Source organism: Botrytis sinoallii (assembly GCF_014898435.1).
Source record: "Botrytis sinoallii strain Bc 23 chromosome Unknown BSIN_024, whole genome shotgun sequence".
Classification (NCBI taxonomy): Eukaryota; Fungi; Ascomycota; class Leotiomycetes; order Helotiales; family Sclerotiniaceae; genus Botrytis; species Botrytis sinoallii.
The window spans coordinates 734,223-755,235 of record NW_024066051.1 but is presented as its reverse complement, the minus strand read 5'-3'; the positions used below and the strand labels follow the sequence as shown (position 1 = coordinate 755,235).

General features: G+C 40.9%; 6 protein-coding genes across 6 annotated transcripts; 3 read left to right on the top strand and 3 right to left on the bottom strand.

The window, feature by feature from the left end:
- Positions 1-891: 891 nt before the first annotated feature.
- EAF02_010290 (uncharacterized protein) lies at positions 892-1,614 on the top strand (the record flags this gene model as incomplete). The annotated part of the gene is made up of 4 exons (XM_038906338.1): positions 892-921; positions 995-1,318; positions 1,381-1,428; positions 1,486-1,614. 4 exons carry the CDS (start codon positions 892-894, stop codon positions 1,612-1,614), a joined length of 531 nt encoding a protein of 176 aa, XP_038754065.1.
- Positions 1,615-2,337: 723 nt separating this feature from the next.
- On the top strand, positions 2,338-3,654 carry EAF02_010289 (uncharacterized protein; the record flags this gene model as incomplete). Its single annotated transcript, XM_038906337.1, has 2 exons — positions 2,338-2,580; positions 2,665-3,654. 2 exons carry the CDS (start codon positions 2,338-2,340, stop codon positions 3,652-3,654), a joined length of 1,233 nt encoding a protein of 410 aa, XP_038754064.1.
- Positions 3,655-3,672: 18 nt separating this feature from the next.
- EAF02_010288 (uncharacterized protein) lies at positions 3,673-4,715 on the bottom strand (the record flags this gene model as incomplete). The annotated part of the gene is made up of 2 exons (XM_038906336.1): positions 3,673-4,444; positions 4,524-4,715. The coding sequence occupies 2 exons, from the start codon at positions 4,713-4,715 to the stop codon at positions 3,893-3,895; spliced, it is 744 nt and encodes a 247-aa protein (XP_038754063.1). The 3' UTR covers positions 3,673-3,892.
- A 794-nt stretch (positions 4,716-5,509) lies between these two features.
- Positions 5,510-6,202, top strand: EAF02_010287 (uncharacterized protein; the record flags this gene model as incomplete). The annotated part of the gene is made up of 3 exons (XM_038906335.1): positions 5,510-5,660; positions 5,803-5,927; positions 5,987-6,202. 3 exons carry the CDS (start codon positions 5,510-5,512, stop codon positions 6,200-6,202), a joined length of 492 nt encoding a protein of 163 aa, XP_038754062.1.
- Positions 6,203-6,463: 261 nt separating this feature from the next.
- Positions 6,464-10,808, bottom strand: EAF02_010286 (uncharacterized protein). The gene is made up of 4 exons (XM_038906334.1): positions 10,568-10,808; positions 8,367-10,479; positions 7,219-7,611; positions 6,464-7,169 (listed from the first exon to the last, which is right to left on the bottom strand). Coding segments are annotated over exons 1-3 (2,328 nt in total). The 5' UTR covers positions 10,781-10,808; the 3' UTR covers positions 6,464-7,169; positions 7,219-7,609.
- Positions 10,809-11,450: 642 nt separating this feature from the next.
- Positions 11,451-12,597, bottom strand: EAF02_010285 (uncharacterized protein; the record flags this gene model as incomplete). The annotated part of the gene is made up of 3 exons (XM_038906333.1): positions 11,451-12,062; positions 12,174-12,356; positions 12,454-12,597. The coding sequence occupies 3 exons, from the start codon at positions 12,595-12,597 to the stop codon at positions 11,451-11,453; spliced, it is 939 nt and encodes a 312-aa protein (XP_038754060.1).
- Positions 12,598-21,013: the final 8,416 nt, after the last annotated feature.

The following is a 21,013-nucleotide window of genomic DNA, read 5'->3' as shown; positions in this document are numbered from 1 at the left end:
ACCGAGACGATGCATGCAAGTCCAAATTAGTTTTCAATCAGATACCGTGGACATGCAGTTCTTTACATTGGCGTAGCTCATCAATGAAGAAACACTCGCAGGCTCCAGCTTGATCTCTCGGTATCCGCTGTCTTTGAGCTCCTAGATAAATACTGCGTTCTTGTTTATTTCGGTATATGGAATGCTCGAGTAGCTGAGTAGATCATCGTTGCAAGCCTCCCTCAGATCATAGTAATGATGCTCAAGGCGAACAATCATCCACCAGATCCCAACTTTTGATATTTTTAATAAATTCATTCTTCCATTGTTTGATATCAGAATTCACAACTTGATTGTTCCATCTCCAATGAATAGTTGTGATAATTCCTAAGACTAATGATTTAATAAATCGAGAGATATTCACAAGTCCATTTTTGCAGTGTCTCGTCAATCCGTACACCCACTGACGGAAATACCCCTGCAAGCATTTCGGAGATGGAGTGGACGATGACGTCTCACAGAATGTCGATTTAAAAAAGTGACAGGAAAGAAAACAAATGCTGATTAATTTCTCCTTCTTCATTTATGACCCACGGAGCGAATCTACCTGGTAGGTATTGAGAATTGTGAAATTATCAACTGATTGGGGTGCGACGTTGCGATGCAATGTGATTGTGTGATACTATTTATGAATGGGTGAATGGCGTCAATCTCATCGGGCGCAGACTTTTTTCTAGGAATTTCCATTTATTTCACTCAGGCTTCCGCTTAGATATTTTGTTCATCCAAAACCAAGAAAAGGCAAATAAATCGCAGCTTCTTTCATACCTTTCTTTTACACTTGAAGCATAAGCACCACACTCAATTCTATTGAAACCAAATACAGAAATACTCAATTGACTGTAATTCAAAATGAGAGCTTACTGGTTTGATAACAAGGAGGTAAAGTACCCCTCACCCCCACTGCACTACCCCTCCCTCCATCTTCTTTTTACTAACAAATAGTTTTTTATAGGGCGACCAACGTGAACTCCACGACTCAGGTCGCGACGTTAACCCGGAGTACTTGGAGAAGCTCGGAGTTCTCTATTACAGATTCGCAGATGAGAAAGATGTCGACAAGCTCGCCTCGGACAGAAGTTACAAGAATCGCGATGTGATTACGGTTTCACCAGAGAAAATGGGCGATATCTATGAGGAGAAGGTCAAGTCGTTCTTCAATGAGCATTTGCATGAAGATGAGGAGATCAGATATATCAGAGATGGAGCGGGTTTCTTCGATGTTAGGAGTGAGGGCGATGAGTGGGTTCGCATTAGGTTGGAAAAGGACGACTTGATCGTAAGTACCTTTGATGGATGCGCTGGAATCGTGTTTGAATAGAGACTGATTTTGGCGGACAGATTCTCCCAGCCGGTATCTACCATCGTTTTACCACCGATGAAAACAACGTATGTTTCCCTCTGTGATGCTCTTTTTGGCATGCGCCATTACTAACAGGAGAACAGTATATCCAAGCAATGAGATTGTTCAAGGAGGAACCTAAATGGACTCCTTTGAACCGTGGTTCAGAGGTCGATGCCAATCCATACCGCAAGGAGTATCTGCAAACTGTTCCTGCAATCGCAGGCCAGTAATGGAAGAGTGAAGATGGAAGGGTAGATGATGGAAGTGGAATGGCGATAATGAAGTAATGAAACTCTGCAAGCTGAATATGATAGCGAGAAAGCGATTTCAGCAGTTCTAACAATTTGTGTCTGAGTTAGGTCTGATTGGAATACTGTACACTGTTGTCGCATAAATGAATAGGCATGATGAAATGATGAAAGTCATATAGTTCGTACTTTGAACCCATACCAGATACCTACATCTGATTACCATCCTAACTGCCAGTGCCCGTTTAAAATATCTGTTCCCGTCCCATCTCATCATCAACGTCCACCATCCATCAAAGTAAAGAAAGATGCCGACTTACGTCATATCATGCCGTGTAGTGAATGAAGATATAAAAGATAAGACGAAATTTTTGAGGACGATAAGAGTTTGTAAACAAACCGATAACGAATCACTACCAAAACGCCCATCTCCATAACTTTCGCAATTCTGGGTCAAAATCCCCGGGACAATTTTTTCAAGATCCTCAAACCTTTGCGATACTGTATTTGCAATAAAATTGGTACTTTTACCAAAGGCCCCAAAGTTGAAAGTGCTAGCAAATATGCAACAAATCTTTTGGGAAGGGGAGGCTTACCCCGCTATTGGCTAGTTTTCCCCAGCTCCCTCAACGTCACTACGAGAGCACCAACTCATCATCGCCATTTGCGATTCACGAATTCGTACAAAGTAATATACAAAGGAAGATGAAGGAGAGGAGTTCAAAAGAAGGAGAAGGCCCTGCCGATACTCCCAACTTCGATTCTTACAACAATCTACTACCATCGGGACAAAATGCCCCTCATAGCAATACCCACGACAGCATGTCTCCCGATTTTCTCAAAGTCGAAAACACTATCAATGCCGATGGTAAAAAGATTAAGTTACAACTTCCTTTGAGCTGTGAGCCTCTGGGTCCAAATAATAAGACAAAACCAAAGGTTTGGATAGTAAGTATTCCCAATTGCGACCCGATCGTCTATCTATCTTAGCAAGGCCGTTCTACACCCTCCATTTACTAACTCAGCATCTAGATATTCGGCGCGAGTGGCCATATGGGCCAGAGTCTCACACGAGCATGTCTTTCCAAAGGCGACGAAGTCGTTGCCGTCGGCCGGATCAACGAAAATACAATCGAATCGATGCAAACCACATTCCCGCATCCAAACTGCTTCAACACTCTTTGCGACGTGCGTGTACGAGAATCCGTATCTACAATTATAGAACAGGCACTTGAAAAATTCAAGCGCATTGATGTGATAGCCAATTGTTCGGGCTACGGCGTCATCGGCGCATGCGAAGACCAAGACGAGCACGAAATCCGCAATCAGTTCGAGACGAATTTCATGGGCACAGTACATATTATCCAACTGAGTCTACCATACTTTCGCGAGCAAGGAGCGGGGAGATACTTGATATTCAGTAGTACTTCAGGCGCATTGGGTGTTCCGGGCTTGGGACCATATTGCGCGACGAAGTATGCGGTGGAGGGGATGATCGAAGCGATGCTTTACGAAGTGGATGCTTTCAATATAAAAGCTACGTTGGTAGAACCGGGGTTGGTGAGGAGAGATGAGAAGGAATTGGCTTCGGGTCCGCTACCTACTTGGGGACACTTTTTGATTAAACCTCCCAGTGAACCATATTCCGATCCGACTTCGCCGGCGTTGCATGCGAAGAGAATGGTTCAGTGGCTGGGGGATAAACAACCTACTAGTGCTAAGAAATGCGCAGATTTGGTTTGGCAATTAGGTCATTGTTCCTACCCGCCTCTACGATTACTTTTAGGGAGTTACGCTATAGAGAGTATTAGGGATCGTTTGCGATCTATCATAGAAGAGTTGGAGGACTGGAAGCATCTACATCATCCTATAGCTCCCGTGGATGAGCTTGATAATGAGGAGGATTCAGACGATGCTCGAGATGTAGACGTGTTTGCTAAAACGAAAAAGGAGGACCGAGCTGCAAAGCGGGCTGCGGCGAATCCATCAAAAGTAGATTCAGATGCAGATAGTAGTTCATGACCACACTCAATAAGTTATCAATGATTTTAATAATATAATATTGATACGCTTGCTTGTGGTTGCGATGTGAACAAATGTCCCCAGAACCTCAGCATGTGGATATAGCGGCTAAAGTAAATCTCTGCTAGGTGCTTCTACTGAACGATCCCATCAGCGAACAATAATGCTCACACCCAATTTCTTAAATCCCAAACGCCTTCCCATGCAATTTCATCATGATATTCTGAGATACTCTTTTTTATCTTACTTCCGGCCCTGGCGCTGCGGCCATTGCAATATCATTATTGATTGCATCCGCTGTTTCCTCTCTTGGTTGTCTCTCGAACAATCTTCTCCAAAACATTGGTGGATCAAATGGACGATGTCCATTGTGTAGCGGTGGATAAACGTCGCAAAAGAAGTACCAAACATGACCAATGACTACTCCCATCAATTCATCCTTTGGAACCGTCCCATGTAAAACTAAACTGAAGCCCATCAAAACCCAGGGTAAATATGGAGCCGTGAAAACCAGTAATCCAAGGAAACTTAATTGTGTATCGGGGTTTCGTCTCGACCAAATGTATACGAGAGTCGAGGATAATGGGTGTCCTAGAAATGGCATTGAGACCAGAGGATTTATGCAGATGAGACAAGTCATCGCATAGAGCAATAACCATGAGAAATGCGCCGCAGATCGACCGGATGATTCCTCAAGGAGTCGCGAATATCGGGTTAAGAAGAATACGTGGAAAACGAGATCCAGGGATAAAGGACCAAAGTATATAAAAGTTGTCAAGAGGCGCCAATACTATTTATTCAAAGAGACTCAATCAGCGAGATTCCAAGATGCGAACGCGGATGCGCAACCATGGGAAAAGCAATCATACCTGCGACTTCACAAATACCGCTCTGAAGCTGTAGAATAACTGAAACGGCGTGACGATCTGACATTGAACCAGCGCGCTGGTAATGACTGTCGCCGTCGTCCACCATCTGGTACACACGGGCATTTCCCAAAACCAAGTTTCGAGCGGAAACCCGGCGGCGCCCCCTTCCCCATTTCCCATCATTTGATCCATAATTGGATGTGTGAGGCTGTTATAGAAGTAATGCGACAGTAATGCGACTACGAGGCTCGGAATTTTGGGTATGGGATAAATCGAGGAGCGCTTGCGTGATGGCGTTTGTTGGATATTTCGAAGTTTCGAAGTGAAGATATTGAGGAAATCTTGATACTTTTTTTTGTGATACGAGGTAATGCGATTCCTGAATAATTTAGTTTGACAGAAAGATTTTTTTTGTTTTTTGGAAAGGATGGTCGTGGGTTCGTATTTAGAATTTATCTGTAGCTCATGACGTTTCTTTGAACAAGTTGTCCTGTTCTCATAAGGTCTAACGATGACTACTAGCCTTTGACCCGCGGGACGATCTTAGATAAGGCAAGGCTGACAGTTTCAAGTCTCAGCCTTGGATATAGGTAGCCATCTTTCCTTTTTACCAGTTGGTCAAAGCGCGTAGGAATTGTAAATATGGTTGCTGTGGTTCCTAACCCTTCAATATTCAACTCCAAACTAGACCAGACCAGAATTACCAATTGAACTAGGTACATTTCTCTCTCAACCCACCCATTGAAATTCCACGCGATTTCACCCCTCTCAAAATTGTCCGGCTCGGTCTATTCACCTTCAATTGGATCAGCTGTCCAACGATCAAGGACGCGCATCTTCGCGCAAAACCGCGTCGTCGAATCCATCCCGGTCACAACAATATTCTCAAGAATCTCGCAAATTGAGCACCACTTTGCGCAATCACAGCAGAAAATATATTTTTTCGACGAATACCCCTAAAGCTTTGGATTGTAATCATATTCACAATGTCGCAAATGCAGAATAAAAAGCAGCGTTTGTCACTGGACGACGAATCAGCAGCGGGTAGCCCAAGAGCAAACGCACCAGGCAGACCAGCAGGAAAATCTGTTGCGGGAAAGAGCTTGAGTAAGAAGGCAAGAGATAGTGCTGTTAGAGGTAAGCCGATTTTGTTCCTACACTCATGGATTTGCGCGCGTTTGAAACGGATGAATAGTTCAATTTCTCTTTTGACATGAAGCTCGGGAGAAAATCACGGTGCATGTTAAACTCAACAAACTGACTCAATTGATGTAATTAGCCGGAGATCCAATTCCTCAAGGGAAAAAGCGCCGTTATAAGCCTGGCACCCTGGCTCTGAAGGAAATTCGCAAGTTCCAGAAGTCTACCGATCTGCTCCTTCTCAAACTTCCCTTCTCACGTTTGGTTCGTACTCATGCCCTAATCAACAAAACAGAACCATATCTAACATGGTGCGAATCTAGGTCCGTGAAATCGCACTCTCAGTACGCCCTCAAGGTGAGGGAATGCGCTGGCAATCACAAGCTATTCAAGCGCTCCAAGAATCAGCCGAAGCATTTCTCGTCCATCTGTTCGAAGATACGAACTTGTGCGCTATCCATGCCAAGAGAGTCACAATTATGCAGAAGGATATACAACTGGCAAGACGTATTCGAGGTGCATGGGGTGGTTTGGGTTAGACTGACAATTACATGCTTAAACGCTGTATGATTGTTAAATTCGCTTTGAAAATTTTGTCAGATTAGCTTGCCTGGATAGGGACGATTTCGTTATAGGGAAGGCGTATATGGTTACATGGCTCTCTACAAGTATGGGAGGAATTCGACTGATATGAGGACGTATGAAGCACTGATGGTCTATGCAAGATGAAGTAAATCTTTGCTTCTCTTTAACAGTAGACCTGGCGTGTTCAGCAAGGTAGTATGTATGTGCCTTAAGATTTCCTCAAGTCTATAAATTTAATTTAAAAGACGAAACAATTTTTTTTTTTACCAACGCCTTTTCAGCTGTATGTAACAGTTGTTCCATCTTGCGCCGGTTCCAACAATTTCCAATCGCATTTGATATCATTCTTCGCAAAAGTATCTAAAATGACATTCGCAATTGCATCAAAGTTTTCTGTTGCAAGCGCAAGAATAGTTGGACCAGCCCCAGATAAACAGATTCCACACAGACCGGGATGAGATTTAGGAGTGACCGATTGTAAGATCTCAGGGAGGCCTGGGATCAAACCTTTTCTGTAAGGTTGATGTACCTTGTCTTGCATTGCCAGATAGATTTGTTCTGCATCGGGTGGTGATCTTCCCAGCGCGGAAGGTAGGAGAGCAATTCTCTGCAGGTTGAATACGACATCGGACCTGGAATACGAGGAAGGCAGGACACTTCGCGCTTTTGCGGTTGCGACTTCGAATTGTGGGATGATGGCAATGGCTTTGATTTCGGGGGCCCAGGGAAACTTCATGTAATGCCCGATTCCCACGGGTGGTTCGGGGGGATTGGATCCCGTATCGACTCCTCCGGCAGGTTCAGGGAGCACTTCGCTGAGCGGAATCTCTTTGCGTTCTGTGTCTTCGGCGCTGAGTTCGTTGAGGTATGTGCCGACGAATCCTCCATACAATGCTGCGGCTACGTTGTCTGGATGGCGTTCTGTGTATCTCGTTAGATATATCGAGCGCGATGGACAATCCAACCGTACCTATCATGAGACAATAGTCCAACATCCTCGCCTTCGACAACTGCAGCTTCCCAACTTCATTAGCCAGCGCAACACCCGCTACCACTGCCGCCCCCGAAGATCCCAGTCCGCGTCCCAACGGAATCGGATTGATAATGTGAACTGCCGTTTCGGACGGAAAGCTTCGCTGGCCATGACACCGCAAAACATACAACGCAGTGCGCGTAATCAGATTGCTATCCGCAGTCAACGGCACCTCTTCTGCACCCTGTCCTTCATATGTGATTTTGCAATTGAGGGGCGCGCGAGACGTCACCGCGGTATGGACTTCGACACGCAACTCGAGCCATATGGACAGCGCGAGCCCGATCACATCGAATCCGGGGCCAATGTTCGCAGAGGAACAGGGTACTTCTATATGGACGTCAGTTTCGAATGTCTTGCTACCATCGCGGGAAACAATAATGATTCTACTGTGACCGAGGGTTTGCGCGGCGGGGAGAAAATAGAGGTGACGGACTTATGGTAATCATTTTTTATTATTGAGCGGGTTTGCAGAAGAAGCTCGAGATGGAAGGTGTCTATGAGAGATTCAGCTTGAATTACAAAGTGCTATCGAATCATTCGATAAACTTTACTGTAACCTTTTTTATCAGCCTTGCCCGATATCGCTACTCGTATAAAATTGGAAAAATTCGGCATATCAACTAGGATTATAGTCAGACAGGTCAAAATTGGAATAAAATAAATATAATTCGTTCGCTTGGATCAGATCATGCTCGGGCCGTTGTGAAGATCCATCTAAATTTCTCAGACATCTGTAACAGAATGACTAATCGGGGGTTCCCCTCATCTCCAGGGCTACAACAAGGGGGTCTTTCGTTACTAATAGAATTACGATATTAGAATTAGAATTAGAATTAGATTTATATATTATATTGATACTAGCCGTCGGTGAAAGAGAACCTGAAGTCTACGAATTCGTACGATTTCAAAATTATTATAATAATTAATAAGAAAATTCTACGAATCCGTAGTCTGAAAAATCTTTTTCCCCGACGGCTAGTATAACATAATTCCTCCCATCCCATTGCGATCCGCCTTCCCATTTTCTCGTTCTGCCTACCTAGGTATTTTTTAATTCCACGACTCCAAATTTCTCAACTCACAGCCTTCACCCGATCTCTTGATCAATTTTCCAATAGTATAAACCTTCTCACCCGACTCCTCCAATTCTCCCACAACCTGCTCTACATTCTCCTTCTTAACTACTGCTACCATTCCAATACCCGTGTTGAAGGCTCTAGCCATCTCACTAGCTTCGACATTACCTGCCTTCTTCAACCACTTGAACACATCCGGTAATTGCCAAGTAGCGACATCGATCTCGGCAGCTAGATGAGATGGCAACATTCTAGGAACATTTTCAGTCAAGCCACCACCAGTGATGTGGGCCAAGCCAGTGACCAAATGCTTCTGGACCACTGGTTTCAAAGAGCGGACGTAAATGCGGGTAGGTGTTAAAAGATTTTCACCAACGGTGGTGGAAGGATCCCATGGACACTTGTCTTCTTTGTAGGAGAGACCCTCTCTCGCAATAATTTTTCGCACGAGAGAGAATCCATTGGAGTGAACTCCCGCAGATGCCAAGCCAATAAGGACATCCCCTTCTGCCATCAAATCTGTCCTTGGTAATCTGTTCTCCTTCTTTACAACTCCCATGGCGCAACCAGCAGCATCATAATCATCCCCTTGGTACATACCAGGCATCTCAGCAGTTTCACCACCAACGAGTGCACTGTTGGCATCTTTGCATCCGTTAGCAACACCTTCTACGAAGTCTGCTGCGTTCTTAAGCTTCAATTGACTGCAGCCATAGTAGTCGACGAATCCAAGTGGTTCAGCGCCTGCAACAATTAAATCGTTTACATTCATAGCGACCAAATCAATACCAACTGTGTCATGCTTCTCCATAGCTTGTGCAATGGCAAGTTTAGTGCCAATCCCATCAATGCACATAACTACAGTTGGGGCACCCGCATAGCCAGCAGCTTCCAAATCAATCTCTCCACCGAACCCACCGATTTCAGCATCGGCTCCTGGTCTTCGGGTAGAAAGAACCGCTTTTCTAATACGTTCGACAAAGTTGTTACCGGCGTCAATGCTAACACCTGCGGATGCATATGTAAGTGCTTCCTTTGTAGCAGATGAAGATCTGAATGCCCGATGAGCAATATCCTTGCGGTAGAACATTTTATCAAACTTGATGAGATCGACAGTAGTATAAGCATCCTTTACGGCCTGCTCGAGAGTTTCTGCAACAGCTTGTGCTGCGATGACACGTCCACCAGATGTTTGTAACTGACCATCCTTCACCACGGTACCAGCATGGAATATATTGGAACCTGCCGGAGGTGTGCTGACTTCCATGGCTGTGCCTTTGGCATATGAACCTGGGTATCCACCAGCAGCTACCACAACCGTCGCACTGAATTTTTGATCAATCTTGATCTTCGCTTCGTCGAGGGACCCCTGAGTACAGAGAAGCATGATTTCTGCAAGATCGGTATCTTCACTCAACAATGGTAACAAAGTCTGTGTTTCTGGATCACCGAAACGAACGTTGTACTCCAAGGTTTTTGGTCCGTTCTTGGTTATCATCAAGCCAGTGAAAAGAGTTCCGACGAAAGGTGTACGCTCTTTTCTCATGCCGCGAAGCGTGGGCTCCAATACGGTTCGCTCGATCTCTTCGATTAATTTTTGGGTAGCAATGGGGATAGGCGCATAGCATCCCATTCCTCCAGTATTTGGTCCCTGATCACCGTCGAAAATTCTCTTATGATCTTGAGCAGCAGGTAAAGAGTACATGTTGTAACCATCGCAGAAAGTGAGAATGCTGAGCTCATCACCCTCCAAGAATTCCTCGATAACAACCTCATCGCCAGCAGCCCCAAATTCTCGATCAAGCATGATATCCTTTAATCCTTGGTGGGCTTCCTCTTTCGATGTTGGGATAATAACACCCTTTCCAGCTGCCAATCCACTAGCTTTAATGACAACGTTATGGCTTACGCTATCAATGTATCTTCGCGCTTCTTCGTAGTCCGTAAAGTTCTCGTAAGCCGCAGTTGGAATGTTATACTTCTTCATGAAATCTTTCGAGAATGCTTTGCTCCCTTCCAAACGCGCAGCCAGTTTTGATGGTCCATAACAAGCTATGTCTGCCTCACGGAAGTAATCTTGGATTCCATCAACGAGGGGTGCTTCTGGTCCCGGTACTACCTACATGTAGACGTAAGTAATTGCTTAACAAAAATCGAGCATTGGAATAAAATAAAACCCCAGACAAATGTAGAAAGGAGAAACTCACCAGGTTAACATTGTGTTTCTTGGCCAAAGCAACAAGTCCAGGATAATCATCAGCCTTCACACTGGAATCATTGGAAACCTTTGGGCAATTGGCCGTTCCTCCATTTCCTGGGACTGCGATGATCAACTCGACGCGGGGAGATTGACTGAGTTTCCAAGCCAAAGTATGTTCCCGACCACCATTTCCGACAAGGAGGATTCGAATGGGCTCCATTGTGAAATTCTAAAGTGCGTTGAGGTATTTAACGTGTGAGAAGACGCTTGGAGAACAAAAGAAGAGTCTTCAAATTCAATGTGATCATCGGGATGAATCATTTTCTGCCCGCTTAGTGTCACCGCCTGGCAAGAATTTTAACCCCGCTACTATCCTCTCCACATTACCCCTCCATGATTTAACCGATATCATTTGATGAATCTGAGTCTTTACTCCGTAGTACTAGGTATCGTATATTACTTGGTGGTTCATGGCAATGTTCCGAAACTATTCAATGTTAGATTCTATTTGAATTGAATTCACTCTTTCAACAGCTCTCAGGTGTTTAAGCATTGAATAGGTAGACACTGAAGGAATATTGAAACGATGCGAAAAGTTACGTGCTAGCTGCTTTATATTGTAATTTCTTGACCTTTTGTGGATTTATATTTTTGAGATGAGTTGAGAATCTCTAGATACCTAGATAGACCTGTCTTTCACGCCTCTATGCATACCATGCGATTTGATGTGATGGTATACCAAACCCTTACCTTTTTCTCTTTTCCCCTATTGTATCCATAGAAGTGATGTTATTTGTATAAACAAAGTACCACCCACACCTCCTTCCTTCCCTTTCATTCACTCATTTCACTCTTCAAAATTCACCCAATTCATCAATCCAACCATCCATCTACCATCCCCTCCCCTGCATCTTCTCCTTGGGATCCATCGTCCCACAATTCAACCCCACCATTGCCTCTCCCAAATCCTCACTCACCTCCGCCAAGACCTTCGCATCATTAAAATGCGTCGTCGCCTGCACAATTGCTCTGGCGCGCTTCGCCGCATCTCCGCTCTTGAAAATTCCGCTCCCGACAAAAACTCCATCACAACCTAATTGCATCATGAGGGCCGCATCGGCGGGGGTAGCAATACCACCCGCTGCGAAATTAACCACAGGGAGACGGCCCAACTTTGCAGTTTCTTTGAGGAGTTCGAATGGAGCTTGGATATCTTTTGCGAGGATGCGCAACTCCTCGTCGGACATGAGAGAGGCGGCGCGGATCTCCGAGGTTACTTGGCGTTGGTGACGCACGGCTTCGATGACGTCGCCGGTACCGGCTTCGCCTTTGGTGCGGATCATGGCGGCGCCTTCGGAGATGCGGCGGAGGGCTTCGCCGAGGTTGCGGCAGCCGCAGACGAAGGGGATGGTGAAGGGGTGTTTTTCGACGTGGTGGAGGGCGTCGGCGGGGGTGAGCACTTCAGATTCATCGATGTAGTCTACGCCGATTGATTGGAGGATCTGGGAGGGGTGGGTGTTAGAGAGGTTTGAGAGAGAGGGGGAGGAGATGGGAAAGAAAACAGGAAGGTAGGGGACCTCGGGAATGAGAGGGAAATGAGAGGGAGAACTAACCTGACATTCAACAAAATGACCGATTCTCGCCTTGGCCATAACAGGTATGGTAACCGTGTCCATGATCTCTCGAATCATCTTTGGATCCGACATACGGGCTACCCCTCCCTGAGCACGAATATCGGCGGGAACTCGCTCGAGCGCCATGACTGCTACTGCGCCTGCTTCTTCTGCGATACGGGCCTGGAGGTGGAGGAAGTTAGTGGCGGTTTTTGTAAAAAATCCATTTTGATTGATGATGAATAGAAAGAAGGGAGAGGGAACATCGTAAGTTACTCACTTGTTCGGCATTAACTACATCCATAATCACACCTCCTTTTAACATTCGCGCCAAGCCGGTCTTGACGACAAAGGTAGAAGAGGTATTGTTTCCATGTCCGTTTCCATTTCCATTGGTGGCGCTGGTGGGTAGTTCGTTGGACATTTTGCTTGTGTTGTTGAGTATTGGAGAGAAGAGAAGAGGAGAGGAGAGATGAAGTGTAAAGGTCTTTTTCTCAAGGTAGTGTAGTAGCTACAATAGAAAGAGATGAAGTATGTCGGTAAGTAAGTAAGTAGGTAAGAAGTGTAAGTTTTAAATGAAGAATCCAAAGAAGAAATCTATATCAAATATATATGTATGTATTAGAGCAATAAGTAGGTAGGTATCTGTATATATATATACATTCGTATGTGAGGAGAGAAAAGAAATCCAAATGATTAAAATCGTTTTCCTTAGTAAAAGATCTAGTCTAGCATATGACTCTTCTCATTCCATTCCATTCACGTCAATCTATCTCAGTCTTGGTAGAAAGTCAGCTTTCGTCTTTTGATAGGTCAATTGATCTGGTGCATCCATCCCATGGCCATTAGTACCTAGGTAGGTCGTAGGTATATATTTTACTCATCGCATTCTCATGCCTCTCTTATTAATTCAAAATCAAATCCAAATTCAAATTCAAATTCATCTGCACCTCTCTACTACCTAGGTACATAGATACTTGCCCCTCCGATCGGTAAGTAATGCCGAGACAAAGAAAAGATTATAACTACCTAGGTAATTTATACTACCTAGATGGGACAAATCTACCTCTTGATACATGTCGACATCTCTATAACCCTCCGATTCACACATCCTGATTGGTGAGATGACACTCGATTAGAGGAGCGAGGTACAACGTGGGGTTATTTAAGGTTATATTATATGCAGGGTTTCCATTTTATTTCTTTTCTTCTATTATCTTGGACGGAGATGAGGACTAGTACCCTTTTAGGCTAGAGCGGCGATCGAGGGGGATGCACTTTGGGCTGGGTAGATACGCTTGGGATCGGGGAAGGAGTTTGCGAGATTTTTGGGAATGTTGGGGTTGGGTGAGTTGGATGGATGGATGGGTATGATGGGTATGTATGTAATGTATGTAATGTACGAGGGCGTGTTTTTGATGAGGGCCCGGGTCCGTGCGCAAGTACTTTTTACATCAAAAGTCACTCATTTCAGAATTCAATATTAAATTTAATCAATATTATTATATATTTGAAATCGTATATATAAATAGATTTTATTATAAAGTTCTATAATATAATTTTAGATTTTCTATAAAACTCTTCAACTTAATCAAAATCTATATAGAATTATTAGGATTTAAATTTGTTATAGAAAATGTCACGGATCGCATCCAATCGCAGCTGCAATCGCTCACATGCACACTTGCACACATGCACAATCATGTATACATAGCTAATATATAGAAGTACTCTACAATGCTTTGCTCCCGATTCTGTAGTTATAGATTCTAAGGATAAATTATACCCTACTCTTGTAGTTCTTTTAAGACAAAGTGTCACATTATCTACAACTCACTATACAATCGCACAGCCATCTAATAGCCGATCAAATAATACCTTATAACCATAATACCTTCTTAGGTATATCGAGAACATTCGATATTACTTATAGGAAGAGGACTGATTCCGAGTAAATCTACTCAACAGAAAACAACAAACCCCCAACATACAGAATTACAAGTACCGCTATCATATCCGACCCATTTACTTCAAAGGGGATTCCATCGCTTTCCCCCTCTCGCCAGCCAAGCACCCCCAGCCGACGATAGTCAATCCTCAACAGAGCAAACGGTTACAGTCCTTACGGTTCTAATATAAATACTGATAGATGTAGAAAGAGTAAACAGCCTGGAAACGACTCCTCGATTAAGACATTAATTCTCGAGAATAGCATGCCAACACACACTCTCCCATCACAAAAGAACAAATACCGACCCTTAAAGACTTTAAGAACTTACAAAACGAAATCACAAAACTCAAAGACAAATTGTTACAACGTAATCTTAATACCGCTCACCCATCTCAACCTTCAAAACACCAACAACAACATCACATAGATTCCCTTGCAAATCGTGGGGTCCGAACTCCTGATATTCCAGTCGATTCTATTGAAAGGGTATCTCCTATTACTGGAAAAAGGAAGAACAAGAAAAACCCTCGTTCGTAAAGTCAGTCTTTACAACAATCCCTTCCGAGTACTGATAGCAGACCTCTCTCAAATCCGGTCGCTTTGTTAAGCAATTTACAAATTTATCGAACACTTTATTCTTGTTTATTTACTATTGTAGTAGAGTATTTGTATATTCTGAAGCCCATCAATCTTTTATTCAAACTTAAAGATGATATAGAGTCGAAAACAAGTCTCTGGCAGCTATTGGTCACCAAGCAATTCGAACTTTATGAAAATTCGCTTATCTTGGAAGTGTAACAGCGATCTTATATAATAGATCAAACAGAAAGAAAGGTACAAAAATATGTATTCTTGTTATATACTCAAGTTCTCTGTTTAATAGAACAACAATTGATCGATCAGCTTGCAGTTATTTATAAGAATCCAGTCGAAGCCGATTATACACAAACTGAGTACGAATACTGGGTTATGTCTAATAATACTCAACAAAAAAACTTCCTAATATAGTATTACAGGTTTAGATTATTAGTTACACAAACGGAAATTATCAATCCAACAATTCTCCTTTACAATCTGAAAAGAAAAATATCCGATTTCCTTTGATGAGCTATTGATCTCTACATTAACGAATGCTATATTATTGAGAATCTGGCTATTAAGCTTATTGAAATCGATAAATTCGAAGTTACACTTCAAGAATGTAATTGTTATAAAACAATTAAAGAAACACCTCTTAGAAAGCTATTTAATAATACTGATTTGTTAACTATTTCTAGAAACACTTTTTGTTTATTGGGTAATTCGAATCTATTTATTCAATTTCATACCTAATATCCTTCTCGCATTTCTATTGGTTATATAGGAACCTTTAAGCTAAATAACATTTTATCTCTAGAAAACAATTTCAATTATAGTACTACCGCCCTTGCATTAAAAATGAATTGCAGTTTCACGCTATATACAGGTAATGTAAACATTATGACTGAGATTCAAGAGATTGAAGAAGACAAAGAGTTCTACAATGTAGAAAAGAATATTGAGGAGGATATAAATCAAGAAGTATAAGTGGAAGCTATCGAGTCTGCTTGTATTGTCGAAGATCAACGTTTAAATCAATACGCTTAGGTAGAAGTTCTCTTCTAAGTGCGATCCGGGATATAAGATTTCTCGATTTGATAAAACTAATGGAAAATGATTTCATGAATCTACCATACACATTTTCGAAGAACGGATATTTATACAATATTCAATCTCTCATAGATTCTGGAGTGAATGGCTTTGCTTTTATTGACAAAACACTTCTTTTATTATTATTCTTTATATTCAAATCCTGCTTTATACTATTCAAACTACTGATTGAAATCAAAAGCTACAATGGTATACAAAGTAAAGCTATCACTTATTTCACATTTCTTAATTTCACAATTGATACTCGATAACAATCTTATTTGCTATTTTTTATCACTGATTTGGATTCATATAGTGTAATCCTAGGTTGCAAATGGTTGGCAGAAACCCGAATTAAAGTCGATTGTTTTAACCAATGCCTCGAATAGCCTCCCAAGTATCCTCCTACTGTTTCCTTATCAAAAAATATACTTTTAACCAAAGACAATCTTCAACAACCCAGAATTAATTATTTGAGATAAAAAGATGCTGATAATTGGAATGCTTGATTAAAAGAAATATATCATCGACTTGATAATAGATAATTAACTATAGCATTGATTGTACCTGAAATACTTATTACCCCTCCCCAAAAAACTAATATAATAATCTCAGATGCAATTGAAGCTCAGATTCCAATCAATCTGAAAAAGAAATCTACTCTCAATCAAATCTTTATTCAATTTGTTTACAAATCCCTTCCGCTTTATATCTCCAATACGTTCAATATCTATACACTCAAATCAACTCAATTTCAATTTATTTGTAAGAAAAGCAAGGATCATAAAATCTTTACAATCACATATACAGAAATTGATGATATCATTCGATTTACAAATCTAGTCAAAACAATAACCATCAAATCTCAACCACAATTGTTGGCCTTAAAACAATTCTAAACCAGAAACTATTGCTACTCTCAATCACATCATCGCAGACGTCGAGGACGAAGCCTCCAATCCCCAAAGCTTACCAGCAATATCACTGAGCATTCTCCAAACGCGAGTCCGATATCCTACCTTTTTTCTAGTCATACAATCACAAGATTATACTTAAAGGAGAAGGTGAAAAAGCTCTCAAATACAGTCCCCTATATAAGATGTTGCTTGAATAGCTTAAGGTCGTTAAAGAATACATTACAGAAAACCTTATTAAAGGATTTATAGAATCCAGCCAAACACTATTCGCAATACTGATTCTCTTTGTGAAAAAGCCGAATAAAAGCTTAAGATTCTATATAGACTTCCGACTACTCAATTCTTTAAACACACAAAGACAGATACCCTCTACCTCTCATTGACGAAACACTCGCACAATTTGCTAATACAAAGGTATATATCAAATTAGATATTCAACAAGTGTTCCATTACATCTGCATAAATCCAGCTTCCAAAGAATACACTACCTTCCGCACTCGATATGATTCCTATAAATACAAAGTTTTACCTTTTGAACTGACAAATAACCCTGCAACTTATCAATAATATATAAACGATATCCTATTTGACTATTTAGATGATTTTTGTACTGCTTACCTCAATAATATTCTTATATATTCTGAAAACAAAAATAAACACAAGGAACACATCAAATATATCCTCGAACAACTTAAGTCCGCTGGCCTTTAGACAAATCTCAAAAAATGTGAATTCAACGTCAAATATACAAAGTATTTAGGTTTTATCATCTCTACAAACAGTGTACAAATCGATCTAGAAAAGATTGAAGTAGTCACTACTTGAACTTACTCTACTACTGTAAAAGATATCCAATCGTTCTTAGGTTTTTGTAACTTTTACTATCAATTCATCAAGGATTACAATATAATAGCAAAACCTCTTCATGAACTCACAAAAGCAAATATCAAATTCCACTTCAACGAAATCTGTCAAATTGCATTTGATATACTCAAAAATAAACTCATCTCCGCTCCTCTCCTACAGCATTACAACTATACACTACCCTGTATACTGGAAACCAATGCATCCGATAATATAGTCGCTAGCATGCTATCTCAGAAGCACAACAACAATAGTTACCAATTACCTACTTTTCGAAAACGATAGTTACTGCCGAACTAAACTACAAAGTTCATAATAAAGAAATGTTTGCGATCATCAAATCCCTAGGTTACTAAAAAGCCGAACTTGCCAGATCCCCGCACCAGATCAAAATGTACACCAATCACAAAACACTCGAGTACTTCATATCAACTAAACAGTTAAACACTCGATAAAACATATTAGACAAAACTATTCATCGATTATAACTTCATTATCATATATTATATTAAAAAGAATAATCTACTTACAAATACGCTTACACACCGTATTGATAAATTGGATTAACAGAACAATACTAAAAAGAAAAATCGTCTTCAATAACTTATAAAAGATAATCAAATGGATATAAAGATTATACACAAATCTCTGCAGTAAGATCCGAATATAATCGCAAATATCGATATACACATAATTATACCGCTTTTCGATATTGTAAATCACATTATTGAAGTAAATAGATCCTATCCAAATTTAAAAGCTCTACACATTCAGACTATCAAATTGTATAAACATCTCATACTCGAAAAAGGACTCTTGTTTTATAATAATCGACTTTACATACCAAACACCAAAATCTGCGAACCTATTTGATTTGCAAAGTTTACAATTCAGTTTCCATTATATATTCTGGTGTCAAAAAGATTTATATTCTTTTAGCCAATCAATATTATTAGAAGAACATGAACGATATAATCGATTAATATATACGGAATTGCCACAAATGCAAGCGCAGCTCCGTACCAAGAGATTGCACTCCTGGTCTCCTCCACCCACTCCCGATCCCTACACAAGCATAGCAACACATCACCATGGATTACTACAGTTTCAACAAGGATAAATACGGTTACAACAACGTATTCGTCATTATCGACCGATTAACCAAACAAGCTATTTCGATACCCTATCATAAATCAATCGATTCAAAAGATCAGGCCCGCTTGTACCTATACCATGTATACAGATACTACGGTGCCCCGGAGATTATAATCTCTGATTATAGTCCTCAATTTATATCCAAATTCTGATAAGAATTCAATAATATCTTAGGAATGCAAGTCAAGTTATCTACCGCTCACCACCCGCAAATTGATGGTCAAATTGAGATTTATAATCAATATCTCTAACAACGCTTGCAACCCTTTATAAGCTATTATCAAAATGATTGATCTGAATTCCTACCAATAATAGATTACACTCAATTTACGCTTTCCCATGAATCACTAGGTAATCAAACCTTGTATGAGACCTTGTATAGCTACCTACCCCGCAATCCCTGGAATTGGAAACCCGACTCCACCACGCCTATCGACGATTTGAATATAATCGATACTAGAAAATATACCAAACGCAATAAACTAGCACTCGATTGAGCAAAAGAAAATATCTTGTGTACACAAGAAAAGATATCTCGATCGGCCAATTTGTATTGTTGTTTAGTTGACTTCGATGTGGGAGACTATATATGGCTCAGTATGAGGGACTTTCCGACACAACAACCATCCAAAAAACTGGATTATTCTATTCAAGATAGATTCAAGATTATTGGTCGGGCTGGAGATTCCTTTCGATTGGATTTATTGCCTATTATGAAAGTCCACCCCATGTTTCCACCTAGCAAGCTTTGCAAAGCGGCAGATGATCTACTTCCCGAACAAAGCCTCGAACTATTGTTTCTAATAAATATCATTGGTAATATCGAATGGGAAGTGGAGTGTATTCTAACTATAAAAAAAGTACACCAACAGCTTAAGTACAGAGTATTGTAGCTGAATGCTGATAACGATCTTATCTGGTATTCTGTTTTTGACTTAAAAACTGTTCTACACCACCTCCATAACTTCCATCTACGAAATCTCACTCTGTTAGGACTTTCTATGTATTTACCGGAGTGGATTCGTTTTTACGAGAATGGAAAGGATGATTACGATTTTACAGACAATAATCAATGTATGAATAAAAAAGACAAAAAGAATTTCTTTAATTCATTATTATAATAAAGAAAATTCTAATCGTACGAAAGGCTGAAAGCAACCAGATAAAGATGAAATGTCAATAAAGAAAGTCTTTTCCTCTGTCTGGCAAACTTAAACCAAACCAGAAAGAAAGTCTCTACGGGTATCAACGATTATAGTCGGGCAAGGTATGATAGCAAAGACTGAATAATTTAAACCGAAATACTAGTCGAATCCTTAGCCAACAGTAACGATAAGTACACACAGAACAATCACAAACCGAAAGATAAGACGATCTTTAGTTGCAGTATGCGCGACAACAAAACCGAGCTGGCGTTCAGTTACACTCAACCACTTGCAAGCTACCGAAAGCTCTACTTCCATTTGAATTACAACAAGCTAATGCTACTGTTCCAATTCGTTTCCTTACACTACAACCTTTACCACACGATACTCCGCAGCTTCTTGAGTAAGGGTAAGAGGAAGTATTTTTTTCAAAACGCGATTCTTAGCTCCTTCTGTATATCAAGCTATCTCAAGAATTAACTTTACTAAAAACTAGCAAAATTGTAACTTACCTTTGCCATATTGCCGTATTCAATAACAGTCGATCGATATTAAAGAAACATCTTATGCATATCTCTGTTAGGCAAGCGCTTATACTTATGTTTGCCAGTCAAACAAAACAGACAGTAAGATTGACTAGATAATTATCCAGAAAGTCGATAGCAGATGCCATCTCTCTTGCCGGAAATACAATTGTGTATGTAGCCAGCACAAACCCAACCATCCTCCGAACGTATTGTTCCCACTATAATACCGTCTTTTTTAGTAACCTCTTGCTTGGAGATCCCTACTCATCAACATCAACAAAGCCAATACTTCTATAACGGGGTGTATCGAATTTACAACCAGGTTGATTTTAATGCAAAACCTCCAGAATATCTTCCTTAACTATCTCATCATCATTTTCGAGATCACAAAAATGATATACTGCTACAATCAACTTATCAGCGAACTTCTTTTCGTAATCATCAATACAATCAATCAAGGGATTATATTCTTTCTTCGAATTCTACCTCAGAAGATGATGAAACGGATATATTCAATGAGTATATCGAAAATCGATTCTATTTTTAGGCATATTGCCTTCAGCATCTGTAATTGTACTTGTTAAATAAGCCGACTGCAAGCCGGAAACACCAA

Bases quoted from the DNA above. Each gene is read 5' to 3' on its own strand.
- EAF02_010286 (XM_038906334.1), bottom strand. From the start codon at position 10,780: ATGGAGCCCATTCGAATCCTCCTTGTCGGAAATGGTGGTCGGGAACAT. The intron at 10,480-10,567 runs GTGAGTTTCTCC...GTCTACATGTAG, and splicing joins AGAAACACAATGTTAACCTG to GTAGTACCGGGACCAGAAGC.